General features: G+C 43.1%; 1 protein-coding gene across 2 annotated transcripts in view; it reads left to right on the plus strand.

Moving 5' to 3' along the window:
* Window positions 1-12,123, plus strand: part of AKNAD1 (AKNA domain containing 1) — a 37,552-nt gene that overhangs the window by 23,940 nt on the left and 1,489 nt on the right. For both annotated transcript variants that reach the window (XM_072968080.1, XM_006197386.3), the window contains exons 8-12: window positions 753-838; window positions 3,731-3,828; window positions 8,781-8,903; window positions 8,997-9,104; window positions 11,186-11,267. In XM_072968080.1, the coding sequence (XP_072824181.1) occupies window positions 753-838; window positions 3,731-3,828; window positions 8,781-8,903; window positions 8,997-9,104; window positions 11,186-11,267 (497 nt within the window). The remainder of the gene's footprint in view (window positions 1-752; window positions 839-3,730; window positions 3,829-8,780; window positions 8,904-8,996; window positions 9,105-11,185; window positions 11,268-12,123) is intronic.

The raw sequence follows: 12,123 nt of genomic DNA on the forward strand, positions 1-12,123 counted from the left end.
TTGAGCCGCCCACGGTCAAATGTTGTTGGCGGCTGTGTAATTCGTACAGCTTTGGCAGAAAGCAATTCAGCAACATGCATCATCACACAAACACGTTTGCAACCTTTGACCCACACATTTCCTAAGGAAGTAATTCAAAATATGGAAAAAGCTATCTGTACAGTGATGCTCATGCGAGCACTGTTTTCATGGTGAGAAAAGTACATCTATTTTCTGTTTATATAAAGGGTAAAAACACAGCTAAGGTGGTATCAGCCCTTTCCGTTCAGTAGTATGATTTGTATGTGTGTATTACACAGGGACGTGTAAACCATACGTTAGGCCTCTAGATAGTCTCTAAACCTTGTTTTCGCTCCTAGTTCAATACACTGCATTGGAAAAGCTTTCAGAGCTCTGCTAGGCAGTGGTCAGATTGACGGATTTAAAAATCATCTTCCTAAATCTGTTGTGGTGCTTGGGGTAATTTGAAACTAAAGGAAAGAGAAAAAAAAAGGGGGGGTAAACTATTCTGTCATCTGTAAACTAGATTTATAAATGTCTGGAGAAGGAGAAACGTCAAGGCAAGGGTGGAAGCGTTCCTTCTCTAAGCCCCAGGGCATCACCACACAGACGCCCGAGCGAGAAACCAGCGCGGAGGGGCCCTGACACGCGGGTTCCGCAGGGCCTGTGTGGCTAGCTGGGCTGTGCCTGAGCAGCCAAGGGATGAGTCACTTCCTCAGTCACATCGCATCTGTGTGTGCTCTGTGGTGCAGGAGGACCCCAACAACGCCCCGGGAAGGCAGGACCGTGCAGAGACAACCAGTGCGAGCTGTGCCTTCTGCCTCCAGGTCCTTGAATGGTGAGGGCTTCTTGCTGCTAAATTCCCAGTGTGGGTGGGAGCCGGTCCTGGGATAATAACGCTGGTGAGAGTGGGCATCAACAGACTGGACAGGTGCCAGCAGCCACTGGGTAAGTTACAGAATCACAGGCCTCAGGGCTGGACACACAGCCCAGATCCCCTCCCAACCAGTGAGTCTCAACTGGAGAGCATCAACCTTACCAGGGGGACTTTCAAATAATGCTCATGCCTCAGCCCCGCCCGCTGCATCAGCCTCGCCACGGAGGAGCCCTGGTAGGAATACTTCTTTTTAATCTCCCTGGAGGATTCTGATGGCCCCTCATGGTTAAGAATCAGGGCTACAGCATATGGAAGGTGGTTTGGCCTGTAGGCTCCCTTCGACCATTGCCCAGATGGGAGATTAGTATACACCACTGTATACCGCCATCACTACGCTCTCCTCATGATGAGTGAAAATCTTCCCTGTTGGTTCCCACCTCTGCCCCCCAGTCCCACCAGAAATAAGCCTAATCCCACATCTTAGGGTTTACTTCTCCCCCTTCCTAAGCAGGAAATCTTCCAGAGGTGACAAGCTGTAAATCAGGTAAAAAGCGGTAGATGTAAGATCCTAAGGAGAATTCTTAATGGTTTTGAAACACTGTTGGCCCACGTGGAGTGAGAATCACTTATTTGAAGCTTCTGTCCATCAGCAAGGGGTTCCTCCTCCAAAGTGAGGCAGCACTGTGGACTGGGGCCAAAGCTTGGCTAATTTGCCTTAGAAAGGTCAAGCGTCAAGGAGGGAGGAGGTGTTTAGTCACCACCATTACATGTAACAATGGACTCTAATAGAGGCAGATGACAAGGGCCAACGGACTGAAGTTTCCTGTTAGAAAGCATTCCAGCACGGGAATGGGCACTTGTCTTGAGGGTTCTACTGAGTTTCTGCCCCGCAAAAAGGGAAACAGCACGGTGTTTATGGTAAAAATCACCATGTGTCACCTGGTGTGGACCATTAACCTGGTGACAGTTTAAACCAACATGTCAGTTTTGACTCCCTTTTCAATACATGGGTCACTAAGGATGCCTAGTCCCCGAGTCATCTCAGACCCGCTATTTTTATTTATTGAATTAAAATCTAGGTTTTGATTTTTTTTTAGGTTTTAGTAGGTGTAATGAAAATAGTTTGACATTTAAAAAACGTTTTGTGGGATGGGGAATATAGCTCAGAGGAAGAACACCTGCTTGGTGCACAAGAGGGTCTGGGTTCAATCCCCAGCACCTCTGTTAAGTGGGAAAAAAAAGTTTTTTTTTTGATTAAGCATTCAAGGTATTTCTCTTCTAAATTCCCAGTCTAGACTCGACAGAACCATTTAAGTACCAAGACAGGGACCAATGTTCCCGACTACATTTTCTCTTTTTATGATGGACAAGATGGAAGGAGAAACACAACCAAGTGTAAAATCAGATCCAACAGTGAATCTACTTGCTGAGGTGTGATGTGGAGAAAGACATGATTTATAAGTGGAAGCCTTGGTAAAGCGCGTCATCTCTGAGGAACTAACTGAACAGTGGGCTGTATATGCTCTTAACTCTTTTAGATTAGATCCCTCTCAGAGGGGACGTATTCTTTATGAAGCTTGCTAATGTATATACTGTTGGAAGGATACTTAAATACATGCAGATAAATACCGTGTATGCTACATGTAAAATGCTTAGCCCTGTGTTATATCAGACGCGGAATTTTGGATTTAAGAGTTCACTTCAGCTACTTTGTCTTGTTGAAAAACTCTTCTCAAGTAGAATTGCCTTTAGCTGCTTGGCAAGGTTTCAGTGCACAAAGAAGTTCAAAAGAGGCAGAAAAACAAAGTCATGTGTTGGACTCAACTCACTTGAGTGCGATCCAAGTTATCCCCTTTGGAGAGCAGATGTTCAAATGCCCCAGAGGAGGAGGGTGGAGACAGAAAATGAGGTGTGAGAACATATGTGACTCAGGAGGAGAGCATGTTTTTCCAAAAGGAGGGAAAGGGCCAGGCTTCTCAGCCCCCAACCTCGGTGCCTCTGTCCGCAGGCAGCATGCCTGGGCACAGCGGGAAGGGCACGCATTTGCAAGCAACACTGCAGGCTCATACCCCATCTCCGGGAATTAGAATCATTCCTGACTCACCAGTTATGTCCGAGGATGTCTTGGGCAGGCACCCTTCACGCTAAGAATGAGCAACTTTTCCTAGAGGCTATTACTGTATCTCAGGGGCTGAGCCAGAGCTTTCTTAAGAATTGTTATTAATTAGAATTCCTTTGGAGAAGTTAGAATTTCTGTGAAGGAAGGAGGCTGAAGCTACAGGCAGGTCGGTGGAACCATCCTGGTAAATGACAATTTCCGATGCCCCCTGGTGGCCGCGCACAGCTAAAATTAACCCCACATGCTCTCACAGCCTTGAGCCTCATAGACACCAAACAAAAGCCACCTTGTTGGACCTTTTGGATTGCTCAGCTTGTACGATGGAGCCAAAGTCACGCAATCTGGTGCTGACATGCAGCACGGCTTCCTCCCCTGATAAGAACTGATTCTGAGGCATGAATATGATGAAAACTCCAAATTTTATAATTCCATACTTCAAATTTCTATACTGTGTATGTGTATATTATGATTAGATATTATCCTCAGGGAAGCAGGACAGACTCACCTTTAACGTCTGGTATTCACGTTCTTACCGGGCCAAACTGTGCCGGGTGCACTTTCTCCTGGGGAAGCTCTTCAGGCAGGCAGAGGGATCACTGGGCTGAGATGATACACACTCCTACATCGGTCCAGGCTCTGACGTAAGATGTTTCACATTTCAGTTTTACCAGTACTCTCACTATCTCTATAAGCAGTGTTCTCAAAGTTTATGGGACCTTCTGCACCTTTTTTAGGAAGCAAAAAGTGAAGAAAAAAGGCCATAGAGGAATCAACTGTGGAAGGTTTCCCACTGCCATTCAAGACAAGGCAGTGCAGCCAGACTCGGTTCTCGGTAAGTTGAGGGGTCTGGGAGTATGGGTGTCCAGACTGCAAGGTCCCTCTCCTTGGGGTCTACTCACTGTAGCCCATGTGCCACCCACCACCTAGACTAGGGTTTTGCATGTTGTATTTTTTTCCCAAAATGTAAAGAATTAATAATGAGTAGATTCACTCAGCCATAAAAACCGACAACATAATGCCATTTGCAGCAACATGGATGCTCCTAGAGAATGTCATTCTAAGTGAAGTAAGCCAGAAAGAGAAAGAAAAATACCATATGAGATCGCTCAAATGTGGAATCTAAAAAACAAAAACAAACAAACAAACAAAAACAAAGCATAAATACAGGACAGAAATAGACTCATGGACAGAGAATACAGACTTGTGGTTACTGGGGGGGGTAGAGGGTGGGAAGGGATAGACTGGGATTTCAAAATTGTAGAATAGATAAACAAGATTACACTGTATAGCACAGGGAAATATACACAAAATGTTATGATAAATCACAGAGAAAAAAATGTGACAATGAGTGTGTACATGTCCATGAATGACTGAAAAATTGTGCTGAACACTGGAATTTGACACAACACTGTAAAATGATTATGAATCAATAAAAAATGTAAAAAAAATAAATAAATAAAATGTAAAAAAAAAAATGAGTAGATTCAGATGAGATGTGGTCAAAGAGGGTGAAAGTGCCCACATATGTTTCTGGCTGCAGCCGCAGGGCTCCACGACTCAGTCATTAGGCGGCCCCGGTTCTGCAGGGCATCCTTCCAGCATGATCCATAATCTGCACCTGGGGAGCTCACAGCCCACAGGAGAGGTGCTGCTGACTCGTCCATTCATATTTCATAGAAGCAAAGAAAGTCAGAGCAGGAAGGAGACCCAGAGAGCACCAGTGCATAGAATTCAATGAGTTTTAGTCATAGGAGCTGTTCTCCAAAGATAGTTTAAAGCAGAAAAATATCCCCTGGCAGGGCCGCCCTAAGTGAGGAAGAGGTGGGGCCAAGGCCTGCCTGCTTAGGCAGCTCCTGAGCAAGAAAATCACCACCTAAGCTTAATCTACCCAGTTTAGAGAGGTAACCAGGCTCACTTACGTTCACACAGCCTGTTAGCCAAGAGCCTTTCTTTAAACTCAGCATTCTTCCTGTTATGTCACGTTATGTTCTATTTCTCCTCTGTAGACAAAACACTTTCTAATAAAAATAATAGGTTTCATCTACTGAAGACTTACTGTATACCAGGCACTGTAACAGAGTAGAGATTTTCAAAGTGGGGCAGAGGGCCCCTGGGGGGTCCCTGAGACCCTTTGAGAGCAGCTATGAGGTCCTCTCTTTTTTGTGCAAGAACAATATTGCAGCAGATTGAATGCAGACATGGCTATGGAATCCAGCTGCCTTCTGTTAAACCAGACATTCTAGATACTTGCCAAGAGCAGCATGTAAGTCAGTGAATTTAGACCACTCCCTCATTCCATTCACAAAAATAAACTCAAAATGGCTTAAACACTTAAAACATAAGACAAGATACGATAAACCTCCTAGAAGAAAACACAGGCAAACATTCTCTGACATAAATCTTAGCAATGTTCTCCTAGGGTAGTCTACCCAGACAATAGAAATAAAAGCAAAAATAAACAAATGGGACCTAATTAAACTTTTAAGCTTTTCCACAGCAAAGGAAACCATAAGCAAAACAAAACGACAACCTATGGAATGGGAGAAGATATTTGCAAATGATGTGATTGACAAAGGTTTAATTTCCAGAATATATAAACAGCTCATAGAACTTAATAACAGAAAAAAACCCAACAACTCAATCTAAAAACGGGCAAAAGACCTAAACAAGCAATTCTTCAATGAAGACATACAAATGGCCAATATGCACATGAAAAAATGCTCAATATCACTAATTATCAGAGAAATGCAAATCAAAACTACAATGAGGTATCACCTCACACAGTCAGAATGGTCATCATTCAGAAGGCCACAAACAATAAATGCTGGAGAGGGTGTGGAGAAAAGGGAACCCTCCTACACTGCTGGTGCAAATGTAGTTTGGTGCAGCCATTATGGAAAACAGTATGGAGAGTCCTCAAAAAACTAAAAATAGACTTGTCATACCATCCAGCAATCCCACTCCTGGGCATATATCCAGAGGGAACTCAAATTCGAAAAGACACATGCACCCCAATGTTCATAGCAGCACTATATACAATAGCTAAGATATGGAAGCAACCTAAATGTCCATTGACAGATAACTGGATAAAGAAGTTGTGGTAGATTTATACAATGGAATACTACCTAGCCATAAAAAAGAGTAAAATGATGCCATTTGCAGCAACATGGATGGGCCTGGAGAATGTCATTCTAAGTGAAGTAAGCCAGACAGAGAAAGAAAAATACCACATGATAGCACTCATATGTGGAATCTAAGAAAAGAAAAAAAGACACTAATGAACTCATCTACAAAACAGAAACAGACTTGCAGACATAGTAAACAATCTTATGGTTCCCAGGGGAAAGGAGGAAAGGATAAATTTTGGAGTTCAAGATTTGAAATTATTAACTAACATATATAAAAATAGATAAAAACCAAGTTTCTTCTGTATAGTACAGGGAACTATATTCAGTATCTTGTAATAACCTTTAATGAAAAAGAATATGAAAATGAATATATGTATACATATGCATGACTGGGACTTTATGCTGTACACCAGAAACTGACACATTGTAACTGACTATATTTCAATAAAAATAAAATAAATAAATAGCTACTTTCCAAGACATAACAAACACTGCCACTCTTCTCATTAATTCTTTTTAATTTTTAAAAATAGCTACCTTTTCTTAAAATGTTATTTTATGAACATGAACGGATTATTATTGTTTTTAAGTGCCATAATAAAAATTTTTAAAAATACCTCAGTTTAAAATTCTAAAAAAAGAAGCCTTGGGACTGCCCATTCAATCTTAGGAAGATCTGAATGATTCTACACAGCAAAAATGACCTGAAATTTATAAAGAAATTCCTCTCCACTGGAATTGAACACTGGAATTTGACACAACACTGTAAAATGATTATGAATCAATAAAAAATGTAAAAAAAAAAAAAAAAGAAATTCCTCTCTACCAATTTGTGTTCAGCTGACTGAAAGTTGTATGATAGCTCTTCTCCACTGCCAGGGGTGGGGGCGGATTTTTACCACAGGTATGAAAAATGCCATATATTATGATATACAGTAGACAAAAACTGTAATAAGCAAAAGCTTTTTAGGGCCCTCACACTTACAAATGTATAAAGGTTCTGAAATCAAAAATTTGAGAACTGTTGACATAAATATATGTCATAGTGTATGACAAAGTATATATCTTAACTATCGCAATACCACTATAAGGTAGGAATTATCTTTATTTTATAGATAAGGAAATGGAGAAATTAAGAGACTTGCCAGGATCAAAGAGCTGGTGTATTATCTATTGCTGTATAATGATGTATCCCAGACCTTAATGGCTCAAAACAATAAACATGTACTATCTCACAGTTTCTACGGCTCAGGAATTTGGGACCCACTTAGCTGGGTGGTTCAGGTTTGAGGTCGCTCAAAGGCTGCAGTCAAGATGTTGGCCAATACTGTCATCATCTGAAGGCTTGACTGGGGCTAGAGAATCTGCTTCCAAGACGCTTCACTCACATGGCCATTGGCAGGAGGTCTCAGTTCCTCTCCACGGGGGCCTCTCCAGTAGGCTGCTTGAGTGTCATTACGACATGGCAACCAGCTTCCCCCAAGCAAGTGATCCAAGAGAAAGACTGAGATAGAAGCTTCAATGTTTTTTATGACCTAGTTTTTGGAAGTTACACACCATCATTATTACTTTGTTCTATTTGTTAGAAGCAAGTCACTAAATCCAGTTCACACTCAAGGAGAGGAATTAGGCATTATCCTTTGAAGAACTTGTCAAATAATGTGTGGGCACGTTGTCCACCATCCCAGCTAATAAGTGGCAGTGCCAGGCTGCAAACTCAGGCCTAGCTGAACCCATGCTCTTTCCCTTGTACAACACAACCTTCCCAGGATGTATACCTCCTTCTTCCTCTATTTATAATTTCCTTGGGTTCTGGATTGAGAAGACATTCAATGACTATAAACCGAAGTTTGAGAAAGAAAAAAACCTTCCTAGAGCTCATTTCATTTGTGTTTTACACTCTGGAAGATGATGTTACAAATGAGCAATCGTAAGTGCTGCAGGGCAGGTATCTTTGTCCCCCAGCTTTGTCTCTCTTGGAGCTGGGACCATGCTTGGACATCCAAGCATGACATGCTCACCTGCCAGGCCCAGGTTCCCACACTATGCCTTACCTGGAGAGCTCCACTGCCCGTAGCCTGCCAAGCCAGACCCAGACCTGCACCGGACACACATCCTCTCTATTACTAGCCTCTCTGTGGCCCTGATGAGGGCAAAGCTATGATTCAGGTTCCCATGTGGGCTTATGAATGTGACGTAGAGGAAAACCATCTTTCCAATTGCCTGGATGACGAAATGCAAGCTCTTGGACACCGCAGGGTCTAAGAAAAGAATGTGGATGTATCAGGGCAAGTCTGGAAAATCTGTAGTGCATTTGCTCTACAAATGCAAGGCTGTCTGATAATTCAGTGGGCCAAATTCTCACAGATCATCCATTCAGAAGAACTTTCCTAAACACCCGCATGTGCTAAGCAAACCTTGAGACTTTCATATCCTGTTACTTACCAAAACATCTCTCAGTTGTCATAAGGGGATCCCAAATGTCACCCCTAGGCTGGCAACCCTCCTTGGTAAGTTTCCCACTGGGGGAAATTAAACACTGGTGCCCAATGCAAACCCTGCATGGTAAGAGCTCTACTTCCAGAGCACATTTTATGATTATAATAATAAAAAAAAAAGCCATCACACTTCCTTTGTGTAACTTGGGCTTTTTCAGGTTCTGATACAGGACACAGCTGCTCTTCTGCTTCCGGGACTGGACTGCATACTAGTAGATGTGAGAAATGTGGCACTAAGATTCCTAACTCCCGGAGAGTCCGTGGTAAAGAACCATCTAGAGGTGAGAGTGATGGGCCACCTCAGGGAGAAGGCTTAAGTGGGGACAGCTGTTACTCCCAGGCAATGAGCTGTATTTTTAATTTTTTCTTTTTAGAATTTCATTATAGATACAACACCCCAGGACAGAACTACTTTAATCATAGCGAAAGAAGTGCCTTTGCCCAGCTCCGCTTTTTAAATGAAAATAAGAATTCTTCACCTTGTAAGTACATCTCCTGCACGACCCCATCTTTGTAAACAACCTAGGCTCCCCGCGTGGGAGACCTACATCACACTGCCCACTGCCACCTTCTGGGGAGCCCCTGCCCTCTCCAGTCTGCTGCCAGGACTCCAGCACTCACCTGCCACTTTCACGTCCAGCCTGCACGGCAAGAGGCTGGGCTGGGGCTGGGAGATGTGCAAGCCTAGCAGGAAAGGACTCTGACAGTTATGAAGAGCTATACCAGTGTAAGTCGGTAACAGATCATAAATATCTGCCGAACAAATGGCTGACTCAGTAATGACCACTATTACCATTATTATTCAGGAGTGGCAAGAGCTTTAAATACATCCCCACTAAGAAGTCATCCTGTGAAGAAATAGACTATTTTTACACTCCTTAAACATTATATTGCTAATTTCAGTGTAGACATTTGTCGTCTCTCGAAAAAACTAAAATCCCACAAACACTTATAAAGATGACTAAGACATGGCTCCTTCCTCCCAAGGAGTTTACAACCTATTGAGAGAAAGAAACTTATGCCCAAATAAGGAAAGTTCCTGGCGAAATGTGGTTAAGTGCAAAAAGCACAGACTAAGGTGCTAAGGGAAAACGAAGGAAGGAAACACCTTGTTTTGCTTCAGAATGACAGCCACGTCTGGTTCCCTGACATTCTTTCATTGTGGGCAAGTTCACACCTTCAGAGCTCTTTCTCTTCATCACCGGGGTCAGGGCACCAGAGAGAGTATTTCTGATCTTTCACAATTGCCAGTGTCCGAGATTAAGAATGGCATTTACCTGACTGACCTCATCTGTGCCTCCCCTATACACCCCGAGCTATGAAGTCTTACAGCTGGATATATTCTCTCGAGGTGACACTCCCTAAGACTCCGCAGAATTAATGGCCGATTTCTTCAGTCTCCTTGGTTTGGGGGTCTACGGCCCATGAGACCTCTTATTCTATTATACAAACAAGGAAAGCAACTGAGTCATTTGAAATGTGACCTTGAACTCTATTAGTAAACATTAAGTGGCCAAGAGGGTCGAAGTCCGAAGGAGGCATCTTTGTACAATGTTTAAAAAGAACCTCCAGCAACTGGAACATATGGAAAATGGAGTGGGCTGCTGCAGGAGGTCGTGAGCCCCACCTGTAGACCAGGGTCAATGTACTTTGTCAGGATGTTGTAAATCTGTAGACTGGATTAGAACTGGACCAGATGACCCTATGGCCCTTTCCAACTCTGAGTTTCTATGTTTCAGGTAAAATGCACAACTATATTTGAGGTCGACCAAGGTATTAAGACTGAGCTCATTAGTGGCTCTGTTCATCATAACTTGAGTCTGGGTGCAGAAACCTGGACTTTCTGGCTTCTGCCCTGCCTTCCATGTCTGAGGGATAATCTCTCCCTGTTCCCTTGTCAAATGGGATCCTCATGTGGGGGAGTGAAGCCAAGCTACTAGAGACCAGAGGATATGACAGGAGACCTAGAAGGAGACAGAGGAGATGACAGAGGAGAGAGGAGAAGAGAGGCAAGAGAGGGGGAGAAGGGAGCCTCAGTAACCAAGAAGGCAGATTGTTGGCCACTGACTTTCCTCCCTCCCTTCCCCTGGCATTCTTCTCTTCCATGGTGACTCTCCTACATTTATCTTCTCTGTTTAGTCTTTATTTTCTAGCATTGTCTCAGTAACATAATTTAGTTTCTGACTCCTAGAATCCTTGCTCCTAAACTGGAGAGGACTTCAGAAATCCATTCAGCCCAAGCTTTAGGAAAATATCATCCCTCCATCTGTCAGATGAAGAAGCTGAGCCCATAGACATGCCCAGGTCACACAACTAGCATCCAGGGAACCTAGACCCCTGGTCTCTGGTCTGCCAATTAAACTCTTTTTAAATGTTGAATTCCTTTTCTTGAATTCAGAATACTTGATGGCCATTTTCCATGTTCCCTGATTTTATTACTTACTAAAATTTTATGAACTATTTCACTGATACAGAAAAGTTCAGGAAATGATACCCATATATCCACCATTTGAGGATCATTTTTGATGCTCCGAATTTAATCATAGCTAACATTTTTTTTCAGCTCATTCAAAAGCAAAATTGATCTGTTCCCAGAGAGTGAATTCAAAATCCTCTAATGATGAATGTGAATCCATACAAGGGAAGTAAGTATGATGAAAAATGACTACCCATGGGTTGGGTGCATGCAATGTGCTTAATGCATTAAATTACCTGCCCAAGATCACCTAGATCATAAGTAGTAGAGCCAGGATTCAAACCTAAGTCTGGCTAATAGTTCAGTCATTCAGTTATTCACTCAAAAAATATTTGAGCGTCAGTAACAGGACACTGGTGCTGAGGACACAGTGACAAATTCAACTACTCTCCCTGCCCTTGTGGAACTTACTTTTCTTGGTAGAGGAAAAGGGGGCATAAAGAGTACTATGACCTAATCTGGGGGCTCAGGGAAGCTGAGTTCCAAAGGACAAGTATGAATGAACTAGCAAGGGGATGGAGAAGGAAAAGTGAAGAAGATGCCAGTCTGAGAGAGCCTCCTGGTGTGGAAAAGCCCTTGGCAAGTTCAGTAATGATGCAGCTGGAGCCTGAAAGAGGGAGAGAAAGTGGGGCAAAATGGGCTGGTGAGGGAAGGCTGGTGGGATGGGCAGGGCCAGACTCTGCAGGGGCTTGTCAGCCTCAGGAAGGATTTCAGACTCTTAGATATAACGAGAAGCCAATGAGGCTTTTAACCAGAGTGTTTTTTTTTTTAAAGTTTTCCAGTGTTTTAAAAAATCACTCTAACTAGTAAGGGAGAGGGAATGGATTAGAGTCAAGGATTGGAGCACAGAGGCCAAGTAAGAGGCTAATGTAATAATCCAGGTTTGATGATGGCAGCTTGGCCAAGGGTGGTAGAAAAGGAAAGAGAGAAGACTAGTATCCAAGAGCTACTTAGGAGGCAGAATCGATAGTTTAGCAGAGTGGCTAGAGTTCGGGCTGTGCGGTCACACTCAGTCTGAACCCCAT

Source organism: Vicugna pacos, chromosome 9 (assembly GCF_048564905.1).
Source record: "Vicugna pacos chromosome 9, VicPac4, whole genome shotgun sequence".
NCBI lineage: Eukaryota > Metazoa > Chordata > Mammalia > Artiodactyla > Camelidae > Vicugna > Vicugna pacos.